At 42.0% G+C, this 20,946-nt stretch overlaps 1 protein-coding gene across 2 annotated transcripts; it reads left to right on the top strand.

Annotated features, from left to right (window-relative positions):
- The first annotated feature begins 2,165 nt into the window (after window positions 1-2,165).
- GNPDA1 (glucosamine-6-phosphate deaminase 1) lies at window positions 2,166-19,473 on the top strand. Of its 2 annotated transcripts, none has more exons than XM_042450343.1 (7): window positions 2,166-2,216; window positions 3,000-3,129; window positions 6,815-6,916; window positions 13,402-13,584; window positions 15,045-15,229; window positions 16,715-16,889; window positions 18,463-19,473. In XM_042450343.1, exons 2-7 carry the CDS (start codon window positions 3,006-3,008, stop codon window positions 18,558-18,560), a joined length of 867 nt encoding a protein of 288 aa, XP_042306277.1. In that variant the 5' UTR covers window positions 2,166-2,216; window positions 3,000-3,005; the 3' UTR covers window positions 18,561-19,473. The 2 variants fall into 2 exon arrangements, with proteins under 2 accessions (XP_042306277.1, XP_042306276.1); XM_042450342.1 differs by lacking the exon at window positions 2,166-2,216 and adding an exon at window positions 2,226-2,353.
- Window positions 19,474-20,946: the final 1,473 nt, after the last annotated feature.

Raw genomic sequence — 20,946 nt, 5'->3', positions numbered from 1 at the left:
CCCATTACCAACTCCTGACAGGCATTTAGAGGAGAGATGCCATCCTTAGTCACTGCATCAGTCGGAGACACAAAGAAACATATTTGGGTGTCATCAGCGTACTGGTCAATGGTATTGAAGGCCACTGAGATGTCCAAAAGCACTAACAGGGACACGCTACCCCTGTCCATGCCCAGACGGAGATCATCGACTAAGGCGACCATGGCAGTCTCAACCCCGTAGCCTGCCCGGAAGCCAGTTTGAAATGGGTCCAGAAAATCCGTCTCATCCAAGATCCCTTGAAGCTGGATGGCAACCGCCCTCTTGATCACCTTCCCTAAAAATGGCAGCAGCAAGATAGGCCGATAATTATTCTGAATTAGGGGGTCTAGGGAGGGCTTTTTTAACAAAGGTTTTACGACGGCCATTTTTAAACTAGATGGAAACCGACCTTCCCTGAAAGATGAATTAATTATGCGACGTAACATATCTGGTGGAAGGTCTGGAAACCATGTCCTATGAGGAGCAACTTAGGGAGCTGGAGATGTTTAGTCTGGAGAAGAAGCGGTTAAGAGATGATATGATAGCTCTGTTTAAATATTTGAAGGTGTGTCATATTGAGGAGGGTGCAAACTTGTTTTCTGCCGTTCCTGAGAATAGGACGTTCCCGAGAATAGGATGCATGCTACAAGAAAAGAGATTCCCTCAACATTAGGAATGGAGCCCTGGTGGCGCAGTGGTTAAATGCCTGTACTGCAGCCATTCACTCAAAACCACAAGGTTGCGAGTTCAAGACCAGCAAAAGGGTCCAAGCTCGACTCAGGCTTGCATCCTTTCCGAGGTCGCTAAAATGAGTACCCAGACTGTTGGGGGCAAATTAGCTTACTTGCTAATTAGCTTACTTGCTCTTCACTGCTATGATCTTTGGAATAGCGGTATAGAAATAAAACAAATTAATTAATTAAATTAGGAAGAATTTAATGACAGTAAGTGCTGTTTGACCGTGAAACACACTCCTTTGAGTTTATCACACTGGGGCTACAGTGTATAGTCATCTATAAGTCTAAAAGTTTATGGCCAAAATTGACTCCAAAATCCCAGGTTGACTTATTTATGGGTCACTAATGTAATAGCAGCTCTTTCAGATTTCCCCATCCAGTTTCTTTCTTTCTTTCTTGAGCCAGGCAGATCCTAGGTGATTGATATTGCTGTTTGTTTAAGAGTCCCTCTGCTGTCCACATGCCTTGCTGTTTGAAGGCTGAAACGAAAGCTGAACACTCAAGCAAAAAGCTTCAATGAGAGTCCCTCTTGCCACCTACACACACTGAAGGAGCCTCCAAGTTTTGCCCCGACCTATTCACAGGTCATGGCAAAATCCATAATTTTGGCCCCCAAACCTGCTCTCAACCTGTACATGAGATCGACTTATAGTTTATATACAGTAATTTCAGCCGGCATGGTAAAGAGAGATTAAAGCGCATGTAAAGCATCCTGCATTTAAAGCTAAAATGGCAAGTAATTGCGTGAATGATTATCACACGCAATTGTGCAAATAAAATGACATCGGAAAGACATTGTTGCTGAAATCCTGAAAGTAAAAAATGTGCGTTAATGCTTCTTTGTGACCACTTTAATGGCGGGTTTTGTGCAACTTTCACAACATGTGAAATCGTGATAAACTCTGTAGTGTGGTGGAGCCTCCTTCTTTGGAGGTCTTTAAACAGAGGCTGGGAGGCCCTGTGTGGCTGGCAGGGGGTGCTTTGACTGTGAGTTCCTGCAGGGCAGCAGGGGCTTGGGCTGGGGGGGCCTTGGGGGTCCCTTCCAACTCTAAATAAAAACTAAAACCCCTTAATGTGAATATTATAAAGCCATGCTTCTTGGCCATGACCTCAGAATGGAGGGGTTCCTCCTGGGCAGCAAAGAAAAGTTAAAAGCAGTAATCCAAAAATGTAAAGGCATGCTTCTTAGTCGTGGGCTCCATTTGGGGGGACTTTTGGAGGGGGTTCCTCCTGGAGAGGAGGCTGGAATGTAGGACGTGTCCGGGAAAAGAAGGACGCCCGGTGGGAGGGGGCTGTCTGAGCGCTTTCCCATCTCCCTTCTCTCCTTCCTTCCTGGGACTGAGGTCACAAAGGGGCGGCGAGGAACAGGAGGAGGAGGAGCAGCAGCAGCAGCAGCAGCAAGAGGAGGAGGAGGAGGAGGACTGGAGGAAGCAGTACTACAGCAGCAGCAGCTCCTGGGTGAATTCCCCTTCAGCCCCAAAGGGAGGCAGACAGGGTGCCCTGGAGGCTTGGGCACTTTGGGGAAGGGCTGGGTCCTCCTTTTCCCGGACACGTCCTCCATGCCAGCCCCCTCTCTCCAGGGGGAATCCCCAAAGGTCCTCCCATTTAGAGCAGGGCTAAGATGCAGCCATGGGCCATTCATAGCATAGGAGGGGTTTGGAGAGGCACTCAGAAAGAACAGGAGGCTTTATGAAAGTGCCTGGGGGGCTAGATTGTGTTCATCTACTGTATTTTAAACTTATTTTTTTTAAATTTTTAAAGTATATTTGATATTTTAACATGTCGTTTGTTTTCATGGTTGTGGTCACTTAAGTCTGTTTGAATGTACTGTTTTTGTATGTTTTTAATTGTTTTGCATTGTTGTTTTTAATGTTGTGAGCTGCTCTGAGTCCCAGTCTTGGGAGAAGGGAAGAATAACAACATAATCAATAACAGTTACTGTATTATTATTATTATTATTAGAGTTTTTATTTGGGAACCTCCACCCTTTTCCTTGAGGGTCCTACATTCTGTGGTGCCTGGTCCTCCTTTGCAGTGAGGACCTCTGGTCACCCTGCTCATGTGTCTCTCCCATCCCCTCCTCAGTGTTTCCTCATGGAAATGGGGCTCACAAGCTGAGTGCACCTAAGCACAAAAAACATGCTATGAATTTTATGAATCAGTGATATTTATGCTGGCGTTTGCAAGCGAGACCTCTTTCCCCTCCATTTTGTTAATCAAAGCATTCTTTCAAAATTGCAGGTTGGGATGAAACTTATCATTCTAGAACATTATGCTCAGGCCAGTGAATGGGCTGCAAAGTACATTAGGAATCGAATCATCCAGTTTAATCCAGGTCCAAACAAGTATTTTACCCTTGGACTCCCCACTGGTAAGTTACGAGGCTGGCATTTTAGGAGGGTTTGTGATGATCGGAGCAGCTCGTCCAGTTCCTTTCTGCTCTCAGGTTACTGAGCTGTTACTCAACTGGATCATTAAGCCTGTGTAATATTAAAATCAAGGAATCACTTGGGGTGCTTGCCGTAAATGACTACCTTGTCCATTTGCTACAGATAGTTGATGATCGATATATGCTGAGGGCATTTATAAGCTGTTGAAGTACTTTTGATCAAGGCATAAATCCAGCTGTTAATTCTAACAGAAGTAGACCTTCTGAATCAAAAGCAATTTAATAAATTGGCATTTACATAAGTTCCTTTTGTTCAGTATTTTAGTTGAATTTCAGCTTGAGTATTCTCTAAAGTTCTATAGAACTTATTTATACACTTGTATATTTGACTGGTGTGTGAGTCCACCATGCCTTTTCTATCCCATTTAGTCCCGAAACAGACAGGCCAAAATAAAGCTGCTTTGGGCCACTTTGGAAGTGTGCTTTTTAAATGACGTATGCGTCCTAAAAGGCCAGAAGCCGCACCAAAGCCACTTTCCAGTCCTAAGAACTGGAGCGCGGCTTTGGCACAGCTTCTGGCCTCTTGTGTCATTTAAAAGGCATACCTCCAAAGTGACCCAAAGCAGCTTTATTTTGGCCTGTCTGTTCGGGCCCATAGTATTATTTTCAGACTGACAGAAGACAAGCATATGAAGCTCCTTGTGGACTATGTAAAATTAGGAAATGTGGTGGGTCTTACCTTAGGAGGAAAACAATTAAGAGGGAAGGACATAATAGAATTACATAAATATTATGTGTTGCACAAAGGGTCCTATCACAGTAGAGAGAGTCTCCCTTATCTGGAATTCCAAAATCTGAAATACTCCAAAAAACCAAATCTTTTTTCATGTGTGGATATTACAGTGAGACCTTTGCTTTCTAAGGGTTCAGTGTAAACAAACTTTGTTTTACGCACAATTATTTAAAAATATTGTATAAAATTACCTTCAGGCTACGTACATAAGGTGTATATGAAATGTACATGAATTGTGTGATTAGGCTTGGATTCCACTTCCAAGAGATCTCACTAAGTATGTATAGGCAAATTTAGGTATTTTAAAATCCAAAAAAATTAAAAAAATAAATCTGAAAGCCAAAACACCTCTGGTCCCATAATTATGGTTATCCCTACCATACAATGTACTGATGTCTGTCAACTTAAATGACCTTTAAGAGGGATCAGATGGATGAATTAAAAGAACAATAATGCTATCCATGCCTACTAGTTTTGTGTGTGTGTGTTAATTATCTCCATAATTGGAGACTCTTTGCTGAGGAAAGCGACTGCAATGTTGCTGTTGTACTACTTTCTTGTTAGTGTGCTTCCTGTAGGCACCTGACTGGATCCTGTATAAACAGAATTCTCAGTTAGATAGGTCAGAGCCAGCAGGACTCTCCATACTTTCTTGAGATAAAACTGGCTTTCCCTGGTAGTGCCCAGTTCCTGGAGGTACTGCTCACATTGTTCATATTGCTAATAGCAGGAATTCCACTATCATAAGAATAGCTACAAGTGGGTGCTGTGTCTTTTAATTTTATTTTTTTAAAAAACCCTATGCTTTCTTTTCAATTTTTTTTTTTAAAAACCGAATTGGTGGAACCAGAGTGCCAGTGTGGTTTTACAACACTGATAACTGAGGTGATCGATTTTTTGTGGGTTTTTCGGGCTTCTAGAAGAGTTTCTTCCTGACGTTTCGCCAGCATCTAGAAGATACTCTTCTAGAACATGGCCACATAGCCTGAAAAACCCACAAAAAACTAGGGATACCGGCAGTGTTGCCAATTTCGCGACTTTCACACGAAAACGGGGACTTTTCAGAGCTTTTCGTGTGATTTTCGCGCCTTGCTCTAATTCAGTGCCTTTTCTGTGCCTTTGGCCAGTTTCAGCTGCAGCCTGCTGCAGAGCAACCAAAACCCTTTGGAGTGTAACAGTTTTCAGCCAAGAGGGCTGGAGAAAACTCTCTCTCTCTCTCTCTAAGACTCCCTCTGAGAGCCAGGAGGGAGCAAGCCCGTTTGGAGGAATAGTTCAGCCAATCAGAGAGAGGACAGTGATTATTGCCACCCCCCCTCAGGCATTCTCAGGCTCCAGGGGCAAAAGTGCTGGAGAGAGGGATCTTGGCTGGCTTAATCCCAATTGCCTTGGATTTCCAAGTAAGAAATAAGTTTTAAGGCACACAAAGGCAATACTTGACAATGGTATCATGGCTTGATGTTGTGGACTTCTGTGTGTGCCTGAGAGGGACATTTGAATTTCTGAATTCCTGAGCTTGGGCAGAGTGCCCCAAGCCTACCTCTCAGGGTTGTTGTTGTACTGTGAGGACCATTTGGGTTGTGTGATGTGAATGCGATGTCCCTGAGTGTGTGTGTTAGTGATTAAATATGCCTCTGAGCATGGGCAGAGCACCTGGTCAGTTGGCACCCCTGCTGCCCTGTCTTCCAAGAATTGTGTTTTGTGGCTCTCTTTTCGTTCCCTTTTCCATTGCCATCCATACTGCAGAAATAATCCAGTTTGGCACTGCTTCTAACTGCAAGGCTCCCTGCGATGATGGGATTCTGGGCAAACCACCAAGCCCAGAATTCCATGCATAGAGCCCTGGCTGCCAGTAAAAGCAGTGTTTCAACATGTCACAACAAACTACAATTCCCAGGATTCCCTGGTTTGACAAGGGCATGGCCTCCACGCTTCCAGATCACAGCCCCAGAGAATGAGTCTACAGGATATCAGTGTTGCCAATTTAAGTCCACTTCTTCAGCTGCATTTGGATTTAATAATGATAATAATGGTGATGATGATGATAGTGAGATAGATCTTGTAGCACTTTTGAGTCTCACTGAAAGAAAAGTTGGCAGCATGAGCTTTCCTAGACTTAAGCGTATTTTCTCAGATGCATGGGAATTGTAGTTCATTGTGGCACCAGAGCTCTTTCTCATAAAACTACAATTCCCAGGGTTCCCTAGCACTGAGCCAGGGCAGTTAAAGCAGTCTCAAACTGGATTATTTCTGCAGTGTGTCTTGGACCCAACTCAGGCTGCATCTTCACTCCAGACTCCAGAGACAATTCCCAGGATTCCCTAGTACAGTACTGAGCCAGGGCAACTAAAAGGGTTTCAAACTGGATTTATTTCTGCAGTGTGGTTGCATCTGAACACATTTCTATTTGGCACAAAGCTTCCTGAACCCCCTTCATATCAAAATAAATATCTTAAAAGGACTGAAAGATTCTTTGTTTGGTTCAATGGTGATTTTGAGAGTTGAAATAAGTTACAATTATTTTTATTCAATTATATTTACGTTTATTTGCAAAACATCTGCCATTTTAACATTATGGGAATTTTCCGGGAATTGTGACTGAATATTCCGTGTGATCTGGGGGGATTCAGTGGGTTTTGGACAGACATTTCTGGGAATTATCTTCCAGGCTTGTTGGCAACACTGGATACCGGCCATGAAAGCCTTTGACTTCACATGAGGTGATGGAGTTGGGTTGGAACAACACAGTGTATACATGAGCCTTTTAAAGGGATTAACACAGCACTGGTGACTTTCACTTAAAAGTGAATGGCCTACAAATTTGGTGGTGTAGAATTAAGACTTTATAGAAAGTGTTCTGATTTTTTTAATCTCCAGGAAGTACTCCACTAGGATGTTACAGGAAACTAATAGAATATTACAAGAATGGCGATCTCTCTTTCAAATATGTGAAAACCTTCAACATGGATGAATATGTGGGTGAGTCCATCTTTATGTTGAGAACACTTGTGGGGAGAAATGCTGTTCTTGGTCAACAAATTGAACTTATTTGTTTAAAGACAAATCTTCTGTAGCATAGGGACTCAAGATTTGAGTTATAAACTAAGAAATTTCACTTCAAGAAATGATTCACCATGCATCCTTAGGGTTAGGAGTTTGGGGGGAAACTCTTTCATCCCATGCCCAATTTCCGGTCTGGGAAGGGCGTCATGAACCACATTTGAGCAGTAGAATGGGCTCATGGCATGAGTCAGGAGTCAAAGCCAAATGGCTGGGGACAGATGAAATGTTTAATTATTTAGACATTCCCCAGTCCCTCCTCAGTTGTACAAAATGCAACTCAATTCTGTGCATACCTTCCCAGACTACAGACTGCAGCTTGTTTTCATGAGGCTTAACAGTTTCTTATTGGTTATCTCTGGTCTTAGTAGAAAAGCCTTGTCGGCCCCATGGGCTAGAGCCCACACCCCTGCCTTAGGCAAGTTGTTCTTGCATGCTGTCTGTCAGCTTCGTCTTCATCTGCTATATGGAGCTGACAGAACTAACTTACCTTACAGGGTTTTTATAAGGATTGCTGCAAAATTGCACCTGAATTGGTTTCAACCAGTAAGAATAGAAAGAATGATTCATAGCTGTACATTTTGAAGTGTAGACCCTCACCAGGCTGACCCTTGTAGCAATATCCTTGGCTAATGTCAGCATTCCTGCTAAAACACCTGGGGCTTCAATCCTGTGAGCTCAGCTCCACTGCCTCATGGATCTTGAAGGTACTATTTTTTAGAAAGACAAGTCGACAACCAAGTAGTGCACTCCACTATGGAGAATTAAGCAGCTATGGAATTGGTCCAGGATTCCTTTCCTCTTCTGACTTTACCATTTTCATAACCATGACCAACAACAAGGTTAAGCTGGATCTCAAAGACAGGTTTTCCCTGTTCCTTGTGGTGAATGGGACGGTGGGGCAAGGAACAGGGTTGGGAACAATTGCTTCTCAAATTCCTTCCCTGTAACCCTTTGTTTTGCTTTCTGACCAAACTGTACGCCTCTAGTTTCTGAGGAGCAATCAGTCTTTATAAGATGTAGGTGTTTAAGATGGACTGGAAAAGTGGGAGGCAGGAGACTCCCAGCCACACCAATCCTGCCCAAGCTACCTTTGTACCACTTGCAAGTACTTCCTTCTTCATGATACTCCTGTTAGGGTCAGCAGAAATTTAAGGATATGTACTGCCGAAGTGCCCCTCTCATTCAGAACTCAGCCAATAGGTGTGAATTGGTCTGGAGTCAAAATTAAAAACAAGATCTAGGTACCATTGTCGCCCAATGCCTCCAGAGGTAGAACAAATGTTTAAAAATAAAAGGTCTAAGGCGTGTCCGATGAAAATGAATAGGCAAACTTGGGTTCATTGAATGGGACACCCTGAGTGAATTCTTTAAGCTCTAATGCAGGAGTGAGGTTATGAGGGACCAACATTTTGTTGCTGTTCCCATTTCCTTTACTCACCTGGAAACCATAACAAAGATACGACCAAATCATGCAGCACTGTCACTTAAAATAGGTGTGTTGTGTATCTTTATACTAGAGCTTGAAAATGTTACTTTGGGACTACAACTCCCAGAATCCTCAAACTTGAATGGCTACTGGATGATTGTGGGCAGAAAGCAACTTTTCCTGAGCTCTGATTTAAAATTGGATCTCATGGTAGAAAGTATGATTATTAGTTTATATAAACTATAATGTTTGAACAGCTGTAATCTTATGCATAGGCAGCTGCTTAGTGCCTTTATCAGCCTGCATTGGCCATTTGAGAATAGGAGCAAAGTCAGAAATCTGGTATCAGAACCTAAGAAGTTACACCCTTTGTCCTGCAATAACAGTGGCTGCATTACCTTTAGCTCTCAAAGAACAGCAGATATCTTGATGACATCTGCAAATAGTTGTTCTCCTGCAACATTCCCTCATGATTACTAGAACTTTGACACTTCCCCTGTCTTCCTCTAAGCAACTTGTACTGCTTAGAAAACAAGCACCAGGGAATTTTTCTGTTCTGTTTAAGCACTTTTTAAAACATTCAAGGATTAGGATAGGCAGTACATTCACTCAAAATGTACTTTATAGAGTTGTACAATGGGGAAGAAGAATGTGGGATCTGCCAAGTTGCTATGGGGTGTTCTTGTACACATAATGTATTTGGAGAGGCACCAGGTAAAAACAGCAATAAAATACACAGTGTCAATCCTACCGGACACTGCATTAAAACAACATTAAAGCATCTTCAGGCAGGCCTACCCAGTCAATTTTAAATCATAAGGGTTTTTTTGGTATATTTTAAAGAATGTATTAATATAAGTGTATTTTAACTGTTGGTGTTGCGTATGTTTCTTAAATTGTGTGTGTATTTTAACATGCTGTACCCTGCCTCAAGCCTTGAGGAGAGATGAGAAAGAAATAATTTTTGTTGTTGTTGTTTTGTTATTACCACTGCATACTATAGAAGTACATCAGAGTGTAGTTGCAGTCTTGGTATGTCAGATATCAAGTTGTAATGTAAAATGTTCTGCATACAGTCGGCCCTCCATATCCACAGATTCAACTATCCATGTTTTGAAAATATTAAACAAATATATAAATTCCAAAAAGCAAATCTTGACTTTGCCATTTTATATAAGGGACACAATTTTACTATCAATTGTATTTAATAGAACTTGAGCATCTATGGATTTTGGTATCCATGGGGTGTCCTGGAACCAAGCCCCAGTGGATATCAGGGGTCTCCTGTACTTCCAGACACCTAATGCTCTTTTTTACACATAGGGCTCTAGGCAAATATGATTTCTAAAAGAACAGCGTTATCTGAATACCCCCCCTCCACCACAGGTATGAAGTATTAGATGTCTCTGCATTTCTTATCTTTAGACCTCCCTTTAGTAAACAAAACAGAACAATTACATGACAAACAAAAACATTTTCCCCACAAGGGTAATTGTGAAAGGAGTTGGGTAAGTCTGTGTGGGTGCCAGGCAATCACAGCTTAGGGAATGGTGTAAAGAGCCTGCAAGGGAGAAAGGATACAAAACTGAGGCTTGTCTCTTGACAAAAGGCAGGTAAGGGAAAGATGGTCTAGAGATTGGGGGAAAGCTAATGAGACAATCTGTCATGGGGAAGAACAGAATAGGGTTTTGGGGAGTTGTGAATGATGAAATAGTTCAGGAGTTAATGTGTGATCTACAGTCAGCCCTCTATATGCATGGATTTTTTTTTATCTACGGATTCTGGCATCCAGCTTAAAAATACTTTTAAAACATATGAATTTCAAAAAGCAAACCTTGATTTTGCCATTTATATATTGGATGCTATTTCTCTATGCCACTGTATTTAATAGGACTTGAGCATCCATGGATTTTGATATCCACGGGAGGTCAAGGAACAAAACCTCAGCGAATACCAAGGGCCAACTGTAATTATATATTAATACACTTCTACTCATGTCTTCTTTTTTAGAACTTTGTATGTCTGTTTCTGTTTTGATAGAGAATCTGACCACATTTACTACAATGAACCCACTGAAAAGCACATCCATTGGCCCATATAGGAGTCACCTTGAGGCCCATGTACCAATGGGGGGGGGGGGTGGATCTGCGGAGGCAAGGGGCAAGGCAAGTGACAAGAGTCCGAGGGTTTGGAACTGCAGGGCTAGCCTGGAGAAGAGATCCATCAGTTATATACACTTATAATTTAGAATGTGCCATTACAATAATGAAGAGCAACAAAAAATTAACTTTTGTGTGACAGCCAGCAAAATGGGTTTTAGTTGGCTTGTGTTGATGTTGCATTGGCATGAGAAATTGAATTTGTATTTTCACATTTCCATATATTACATGGAAAACAGGAAGCTTTTATAGATCAGGTCAAAGCATGACCTATGGAGGTTTCCTGCCACCTGGAGCAGATTTTGAGGTTTCATGGGAGGAGGGGGGGAATTTTCCATGCTCCCAATTCCATTGACAAAAGCAGTTCTGTCAACAGAATGATGCTGTTGGATCTAGAGAACAGGGTTCCTGTGCCTTTAGTAGTAGCTGTGTGGAAGAGGGAATATCACTAGGTGGAGACACATAGTTGTATTTATCTTGTGTGTTCATTTAGGCTTGTATTGTTGTATTGTTGACTGACTGGCAGCAGTTCTCCAGGTTCTCTGATGCAGGTCTTTGAAACAGCATCCCTTGCGGCTGGAGCTGGAGCCTGAAAGCTGCTGTTTGTAGAGTGGGCAGTAGGCACCTTACTACAGTTGTTATCTAGCAAGTCCAGGGAGTCGGCCGATTTCATTCATTATAAATTCATCCTTTTATCTTTTTCATGTGCTCTGTGTACGGCAAAACAGAACTATTATAAATTATTGATCTGCGCTGAGAGGCACCCGCAGCTTTTGTTCTCCTGCTTCAATACACTTCTAAAACCTTCCTCTCCCCCGTCTTCTCATCATTTCCCCCCACTGACTTCGCCAACTACTTCATCACAAAAGTCACTACTATTCGATCTGAAATAATTCCTCCTGACTTGCCCGTTACCACTAACCTCCTGGTACCTTCTACTAATAAACTCTCTGCGTTTCCTCCTGTTTCTCTGGATGAACTCTCTACGCTGCTAAACTCTTCCAAACCTACAACCTGTTCTCTTGATCCTATTCCCTCCTGTTTCCTAATCTCTATAGCCCCTTCTCTTCTGCCCTCACTCCTCTATACAGTATCTTTAATCTCTCCCTCTCTGTGGGTTCCTTCCCTTCAGACTTCAAACATGCTCTCATTTCCCCAATTCTGAAGAAACGCTCTCTCGACCCCTCTTTTTTGTCTAGCTGTTGTCCAATTTCTCTTCTTCTTTTTCTTTCTAAGGTCCTGGAACGGGTCATTTATTCTCGCTGTATTGAGTTTCTTGAAGCCAACTCCATCCTGAACCCTTTCCAGTCTGGCTTCCGCCCACGGCACTCTATAGAGACAGCCCACACCAAAATCTCAAATGATCCCTTGCAGGCCAAGGCGAACAGCCTCTATTCTCATTCTTCTTGATTTGTCTGCTGCCTTCGACACTGTGGATCACTGTCTCCTGGTTGATCTACTTTCTGACCTTGGGTTCTCCGATTCTGCACTCGACTGGTTTAAATCTTACTTGTCAGATAGATCTTTTGCAGTGGTCACGGGTGGTCACATTTCATCCTCTGTTCCCCTATCTGTTGGAGTTCCCCAGGGCTTTCTCTTGGGTCCCCTTTTGTTCTCTCTATACACACTTTCCCTAGGTAAACTCATCAGTTCTTTTGGTTTCTCCTATCATCTGTACGCCGACGACACTCAGCTGTCTCTCTCCACCCGACCTTTCGACGGGGCTTGAACAGCAAGCTTCTTCTTGTCTGACTGCCATTTCTCAGTGGATGCAGCTTCGGTGCTTGAAGCTCAACATGTCTAAGACTGAACTTCTTGTCTTTCCACCTAAACCCACCCTTCAATATTCCTTTTCTGTTTCTATCGACGACACTTCTATTCAACCGGTTCATCAAGCCCACATTTGTGGCTTCACTGCCAAGACCTGTAGATTCTTTCTCCACAACATTGCCAAGATCCATCCATTACTCTCAACCTCTACTGCCAAGACTCTGGTCCATGCCCTAGTGGTATCGCGACTAGATTATTGTAACCTTCTTCTGACAGGGCTTCCTCTTTCATACCTCCATCCTTTAATCTCTGTCCAGCATTCAGCTGCACGTATTATCACATCTGCTCGCCACTTTGACCATGTTTCTCCTCTTTTCTCCTCCCTTCATTGGCTTCCCTTCCCCTTCTGCATCCGGTACAAGATTTTGTTGTTGACTTTCAAAGCCCTCCATGGACTGGCTCCAGCTTACTTATCTGAATTTCTTTCTCCTGACATTCCTACTCGTACCCTCCGCTCTGGTAGTCAAGGTCTCCTGTCCCAGCATAGGATTGCCACTGCCCCCTCCCGGATTCGTCCCTTCTCACTTGCTGCCCCTTACTCCTGGAACCTTCTTCCACACCTCATCACTTCTCTACCCAGTTTCAAAATTGAGTTAAAGACTATATTGTTTAGCGAAGCTTTCCCAGGGGTGAGCCCCTCTCTGCCCCAGGATGCCTCATTTTAACTATCCATTAAGAAGCCAAGCCCTCCCTCCAGTCCATCTCCCTTGGTCCAAGCATTGGAGGTTGAGAAGAACTGCTGGACCTCATCCCCTTCCCCACTACCACTCCCTTTTCCTTTTGTGTCGTGTCTTTTTAGATTGTAAGCCTGAGAGCAGGGAACCGTCTAATTAAAAAGATTGTATGTACAGCACTGTGTAAATTTACAGCGCTTTATAAATGAAGGTTAATGATGATGATGATACCACTTGACTATTCTTACAGATAGGAAGATGAGGGTGTAAATGAAATAATTGTAACCATGAGCCAATACCCTCTTCTGTCAGGTCTTCCAAGGGACCATCCAGAAAGCTACCATTCCTTCATGTGGAACAATTTCTTCAAGCACATTGACATTGATCCTGAGAACACCCATATTCTGGATGGGAATGCAGTTGATCTACAGGCAGAATGTGAGGCTTTTGAAGAAAAAATCAAGGCCGCTGGAGGAATTGAGCTTTTTGTTGGAGGTGAATGTTTGAAGAGGGGTGTGGGGCATGGCAGTGCGATTGCACATATTTATCTTTTAGTATGTGTGAAATGGCAATTGCAGCAATGAGTGTCACATAGAACTTTTGTGCCTCTTCAAAAAAACATAATTTGCAGCAGGGGCAGTTCACATTAAGCTGCAAATCAATCTGATAAACTGTTGAGGGATTAATATACAAAGTTATTACATCCATATGTGAAACAGACAAGGTGTTTCATGACTGAAAAATGCCTTCCTATAACTGTAACTCAGTAAATTTATTTGAACATGCAACACTTACTCTAATGCAGGGATGGGTGATCTTTGACCTTCCATGATCCCCTTACCAGAATTGTAGGCCAAAACTCATTCTATAACTTCTCCATTAGCAACAGGTGGGGCTAGTTCCCCCAGTGTAATAGTAATACTAGTATATTTCTCTAGCTATTCTCATTTGACATAACTTGGTAAAAATGAATAAAATGATTCCAGATAAGCAATTTGGAGAATTGTCATTGCCCAGTAGCAAGAGCCCAAGCAGCAGCAGCAAAGTACAGTTGAAATCTGAAGGACAAAGATCTGGAAGTGTAAAAGTCAATAGAACTACTGAGTAAATGTGATTAAATTGGGCTAGAAGAATCCCTGGGGCATTGGGCTTTAAGCCAACTCCTCTTGCAGTGGGTATACTTCAAAATAACTGGATCTAGGAGTAATCCGAATACTAGAAACCTATATATGTCTGCCATGCAATTAATTTATTGAAATGCAATGAACAGATTTTTCTTGAATCACTTGAATGCTTACCAGGGCAACATTTTGAGAGCTTAAAAAGCAGTTTCTGATATTGGTAGAAGGTATTGCCTGTGTTGGCTGGGGGCAGTGACCAGATGTCCTTTTCCAGGATATGCCCTCCATTTTGAGCATGACTAAAAAGCATGAATTTATGTTTATGTTAGTGTTTTAACTTTTGTTTGGTAACATCCTACACTTTGTAGTGCCTTGTCCTCCTTTGCAATTAAGACATCTGGTCACCCTGGCTGGCGGATGGTAGGATTTTTGCTTCAAAAAGAGGAATTTTCCCTACCTATCATTATATGTGGTAGGTGCTCATGGACGTGAGGGAGAAGAATCCAACATTTCATTGTACTGGACAGGCTTTTGTGTAAGCCAGGACAACACTTTTGGTATTCATTCATGTTGTAGATAGTATAACATTGTCAAAGATATATCTAGTAAATGTGTGATTTGGATTATTCTGTTTTGTTTCTTCTGTAAACAAGATGAACTCATAATAAGCTAGGCCAGATTCTTTGGGATAGTTGGTTCTCCAATCCAAAAGTATAGTTGTAACTCCTCTGTGAAGGCTATGCACTTACATTCAACTATTCAGCCACAAAATCTCATTCTTGCTACTGCCTTCACTTGCTAGATTATGAACTCAAAAAACTGTCTCTATTACAGGTATTGGTCCAGATGGTCATATTGCCTTCAATGAGCCAGGCTCAAGCCTGGTGTCTAGAACCAGAGTGAAGACTCTGGCAATGGACACAATATTGGCTAATGCCAGATTCTTTGATGGTGACCTCTCCAAAGTGCCCACAATGGCTCTCACAGTTGGGGTGGGTACTGTCATGGATGCCCGAGAGGTAAGAAACAAAATAGTAACCTAATAGAACAGAGGAGAGAGCACGTTTTGAACTAGTAGTACATCTGGATAGGTATATTCTAGACTATTATACACACAATTCTATTGAAATTATTGGGACTTATTGGGATTCTTTGTTGTATTTTGCCCTTTGGAAACTGTTAATATGTAATGAGAATCATAAAGCTTCCAGTTAAAAGGAAATTCCATATTAGGAGCTGGCCGTCTTTCTAGCCTAAATAAAAACAAAGGTTAAGCAGATGAATAGTCAAATCAGTTTAGCATATGAACTCATTTCAGAGTCAGGTAATGAACTAGCAAAGAAACCTTGGAATATAAATAACACAAAGCCTGGTAACACCTATTTGAAAATCACAGTGTAAACATCCACAAATGACCCTTGTAGTACCTTTGAGATGAACTATGTGAAAGAGGTTTTGTAGACTTGATCTGCTTCGTCTGATGCAGTACACCAAGTCTACAAAAGCTTATTCTACAATTTCTTTAATACAGTTAGCCTCAAAGGTGCTACCAGATCTCTTTGAGTACTGATATTCCAGACGAACATGCCTATGTTTCTGAATTCTATCCACAACTGAGTTGGTAATTTTAATCTGAGTCTATTTTCTTCATGCTCTGCAGATTGTCTGCAACTATAAATTGGTTGTTTAAATAAGTTATTAAATAAGTTATTAAATGCTGGTACTGCAGCCATTCACAGCCACAAGGTTGAGAGTTTGATCCCAGGCAGGGCTCCAGGATGCAACTCAGCCTTGCATCCTTCTGTAGGTCGCTAAAATGAGTCCCCAGATTGTTGGGGGCAATTAGCTTACACATTGTAAATCGCTTAGGGCAGTGATGTCCAAACTCTGGCTCTCTAGGTGTTTTGGACTTCAGCTCCCAGAATCCCAAACCATTGGCCAAGGTGGCTGAGGCTTCTGGCAGCTGAAGTCAAAAACAACTGGAGGGCCCGAGTTTGGACATTGCTGGCTTAGGGAATGCTTAAGTGCACTGATAAGCAGTATAGAAATATACTTGCTATTGCTATTATTGGTCAACTTTTCCAAGTCTCTGCATACAAGTGGAAGCCACATTGGGCACATTGCCTGAAATTTTAAAATACCATCTTATTTGCTTAGCTGGAAGCAAGCAAGTGTGGCTGTTCAGAAGATTATTGTAAATTTTGTAGTTTCCCAACTTCTGGCTTAGATGTGAAAAGACAAGTTTTAAGATCTCACTAAAATGAGAAAAAAGCTTGATTGCTTTAATGGCTATAGTTTGTCCTCTCCTCTACTTTATTCTAATGACAAAATTCCAAAATATTGCAGCAGCATTCTTTGACTCTAGTCATTTGCAAAATGTCGGTGTATGGCTGCAGTCTTCTAGACTTTATCTTTCCAAACTTAAAAAGAAAATACCTTTCCTTTCTGAACCTTGTTAACAAAAGCCAAAGCCTTCATTACATATCCTGTGTCTTGCAATTCAGGTTATGATTCTAATCACAGGAGCTCATAAAGCATTTGCCTTGTACAAAGCTATTGAGGAAGGTATAAACCACATGTGGACAGTTTCAGCCTTTCAGCAACATCCTCGTACAGTCTTTGTGTGTGATGAGGATGCCACTCTGGAACTTAAAGTCAAAACAGTGAAGTATTTTCAAGGTAAGAAGCTGAGAGTGGTTGCAGAAGGGCTGTGTGAACAGACATTAAAATACAGACGTGAGCTATGGTAACATGAACTTACAAATGATTATATGGAAGTCTTCCATTGGGCTGGCACGTTTCCAGCTTCTGTTTTGAAAGGTATTAATTAATCTATACATCATGTAGAAAAAGGCAACCTTAACTGTCCAACACTGAATCCAATTGTTAGTCCCAGTTACAGCAGACCACTGAAACGATGGGATTTGCTAAGTCAACACTTGAGTCATTGGTCTGTATCTAAAAATATATAGCACCAGCATTAGACTTCCTGCATTAGTAGCTGCATATATTCAGAGTTTTTGGATGCAAAGCCAAATATGATACTTGCCCTTCTTTACAGCTGACCTATCAATTTTTCGTAGCCCAATGAGGATATGCATATAAGTAAAAAATGAGAAAAATAGCTTGAAAGAAGCCAGGCCAGATGGAACCTAGAAAAGATGACGGACTGTTGATGTGCACCGTTCCCCCAGCAAACATTTTGGCATTAAATGGTAAAACTGGGGGAAAGTAGAGAGGTTTAGTACAAAAATCCAGATTGAGAGTCCTATTTCAGTCATACCAAGCATGTACCTTGTATCTAGCAATGGCTAGCCAGATGCTTGTGAATTACAAACTGAGCACGTGGTAGCCCAAGGAACGCAAAGCATGGAACTTCCATTCAGACCTCTGAGAAGCTATCATAAACAAGCATAGATTTCCAAATATCTTTGTATAGATGGTATACAGGTGGAGTTTGATTATAGGCCAGCATGCTTCATTCACTGGTGGAATAAGACTGGAACAAGACATTAAGCACCTCCTCCCCCCCACATATGACTTTTCCAAAATTCACTTTACTTCTTTGGTTATTATTTGCAGAGGGAGATAAACTAAATGTTGGGAGAATGTATCACACATTTTGACAGCTAGATTTTTAGGGGGTGGCATAGAACTAATTATAACCTGATAAATTAAAACAGGGATGAGGATGAACAGGGATGAACTTCTGGCCTTTCAGATATTTTTGATTTGAGTTCTCAGACATCCCTGTGAGGACAGTGATAAAGTACTATGGCAATTGGAGGGCCTGAACAGACAGGCCAAAATAAAGCTGCTCCAGGTCACTTTGATGGTATGCTCTTTAAATGGCACATACATCTTAAGAGGCTGGAAACCGTGCCAGCTTCGGTGCAGCTTCTGGCCTCTTAGCTGCGCCGAAGCTGGCACAGTTTCCAGCCTGTTAGAACGCATGCATGATTTAAACAACATACCCCCAAACTGACCCAAAGTAACTTTCTTTTGGCCTGTCTGTTTGGGCCCCTAGTGTCCAAATGATACAGCAGGCCAAAACTTTCCTCCCTTGAGTTAAATGATGTCTTTTGAAATAGCTAACAAGTCTGCCAGCTGGGAGATTCCCAAGACATACTCAACATTATATAAACATTCTATAGTAGTAACAAAGGTAAGCAAGGCGTAGGGAGAGAAAATATTATTTTTAGTACACTTGCAGTAGAATTACATTCTTAGTGTTTTCCTTTCATTTAATTAGGCTTGATGCTTGTTCATAACAAACTTGTGGATCCATTATACAGTATGAAAGAAACAGGAACTGAAAGAAGCCAAGGAAAGAAGCCATATAGTGATTAGACTCTTTTAGTTCTAAGCAACTGGTTAAGCCTATCCTTGATAAGACAAGATGTTGAACACTTTTCATCTTCAAGACAAGTCTGCAGGAAAACACATTCTTCATCTCATTACTGGAAAATACATCCCCCCCTCAGTGGTAAAGCAGTAACAGTGAATGCAACTGCATCAAGCATTTTCAAGCAGCAGAGCTGGAGACCAAGACCAAATGAGGGAACTGAAACAGTCTATACTCCTTTAGAGAACATTACATGTACTGAAGAATAACTGGGAAGATCTTAACGTGTAATATGAATCTCAGTCTACATTCAGCTATATACACTCAACAGCAGAATCTGTAAGATGTGGAGCTTTTTCTATAATCTTTTTTAACATTAAAGACAAACATGTTTTCTGAAAAACAGCTGGGTTGTATTTATTCTGTGTTGCTGCATGCCTTCAAGTTGTTCCTGACATATGGCAAACCTAGACAACCCTATCATGTGATTTCTTGGCAAGAGTTGTTCAGAAGACGATTTGCCGTGGCCATCTTTTGGGGCTGAGAGTGTGTGACTTGCCAAGAGTCACCCAGTGAGTTTCGATACCACCCACTAAACAGCCCCACTCTTCCATGATTACAGTTGAGTCTGTGCCACAGTCTTTTTGTTGTTAACTGTCCTTGCCTTCCCCGGAGGCTGAGAGCATGTGACTTGCCCAAGGTCACCCAGTGGGTTTTATAGCCAAGCTGGGAACTGAACCCTGATCTCCAGAGTCATAGCCCAATGCGGGATCTCCTTATTCTTTAGAGTTGAAAAAAATGGAGCTAGGTTTCATCAGACTGAGCAAACAAAAAAAGAAAGAGGCTCCTCCCTCCTTAACTGTCATCTTTCAGCCTATGAGGGGGAGAGTAGGCTGGCCCAGCTCCACCAGGGCTAGCCTGAAGAAGAAGAGCCCTCCCTCTGGTCCATCTGCCTTGGTCCAGGCCTCAGAGGGAGAGAAGAATGCTGAACCTGATCCCCTCCCCCCCACCACCATTCCCTTCTCCTTTTGTGGCATGTCTTTTTAGATTGTAAGCCTGAGGGCAGGGAAAACATCTATTATCCCCTCTGTTGTAAGCCGCCCGGATTCCCAGTGATTGGGCAGCATATAAATAAATCCTATTATTTTATATTATTATTAAAAAGTCATTTTTTTCATTATCTATTCTCATCCAAACTTTAAAACTATTCCCTTCATTCTGTAGAGCCTCGTTTGAAGTTTCTGAGCATTAAAACAAATCTAGGAGGGCCAGTTACATTTTTGGAATTCAACTCCCCGAATCCCTCAGCTTGAGTGGTTAGTCCAAACACAACTATTCCCCCCACCCCCCCCCAGTATGTTTGAACTTGTGGAATGGTGGAGACTATCCAGAGTGCATGACTCTAAGTACCATTACTAAAGGAGAAGGAAGATTATTTACTATTTTTGTCCTCTCTTATAGGTATTCCCGAAGTTTAGGTAAGCACACAAAGAGGGAAGCATGCAAGCTCTGCCCACCTCCATCACTTCCCTCTCATGAAAATAATGCATCTGAAAAGGAAAGCACTTTCTACCTGGGGAGGCTCTCCACATGAACAACAAGTGATAATTCCCTGCATTTTTGCTTATGTGACCTCAAAAGGTAGAAGGGGCTTTCCTCTTCAGAAATACCACTTTTGCATAAGCATAACAACACATTCTTCTTGCCTGAACTGGGCTTTACTGATGTTTCTAACGGGAAAACATACTGGGGAAAACTTGAGCTTACTATGCCTCTGTAAATCTCCACTGGCTTTGTTTCTGGGCATAAGTTGATGTTCTAAGTCACGTTTAGATTTACAAATTGGATGGAAAGCTTTTTATCTCTTAGGTATAATGTCAAAGACTGCAAGCCAGACATAGGTGGGGTTTCCTCTTCTCCATCTAACAGGCCATCAGGGGTCTAGGTCACTCTTCCCACAGGTCTGAGCAGATAACTCACTGAGAAGTTGTAAAGTTAGACACGAGGTATGTGCAATCAGTCCCCAAACACTGCCTTACAGTGTTGAGAAAGGTCTCTTTAATTTTCACTGTAAGGGGTCTCCTGCCCTGGAAAGCAGGTTACAATCCAGATCAGTGATTCAGTCATCAGTATAAACTCGCAGATAGATCAGAATGCAAGGATTCTGAACGCTGAAGGGAAAATTAGGACATTCAGATGAGTGTGATTTGATAGGTAATGCTTTAATGACATTCCCATTTTAAAACAGTGCTTTAAGGCTACCAAAGCCCCACTATCTCTTCCTGACCCAAGTGATGTAACGGGAAGGTACCTAAAAACACCGTGCCTCCCTGCCTCACTAGATCAATGTCCCAGATTCTTTTCTTTGATGTTGGGTTCATCAACATCAGG

This window comes from Sceloporus undulatus, chromosome 2 (genome assembly GCF_019175285.1).
Source record: "Sceloporus undulatus isolate JIND9_A2432 ecotype Alabama chromosome 2, SceUnd_v1.1, whole genome shotgun sequence".
Classification (NCBI taxonomy): Eukaryota; Metazoa; Chordata; class Lepidosauria; order Squamata; family Phrynosomatidae; genus Sceloporus; species Sceloporus undulatus.
This window is presented reverse-complemented; position numbering and strand designations above follow the sequence as displayed.

What these genes read in the sequence shown, in the direction of transcription:
- GNPDA1 (XM_042450342.1), top strand. Translation starts at nt 2,318, where the DNA reads ATGCCAGCCCCCTCTCTCCAGGGGGAATCCCCAAAG. An exon ending in TACCCTTGGACTCCCCACTG is followed by an intron (nt 3,130 to 6,814) that starts GTAAGTTACGAG and finishes TTTAATCTCCAG; the next exon opens with GAAGTACTCCACTAGGATGT. An exon ending in AACAGTGAAGTATTTTCAAG is followed by an intron (nt 16,890 to 18,462) that starts GTAAGAAGCTGA and finishes TCATTTAATTAG; the next exon opens with GCTTGATGCTTGTTCATAAC.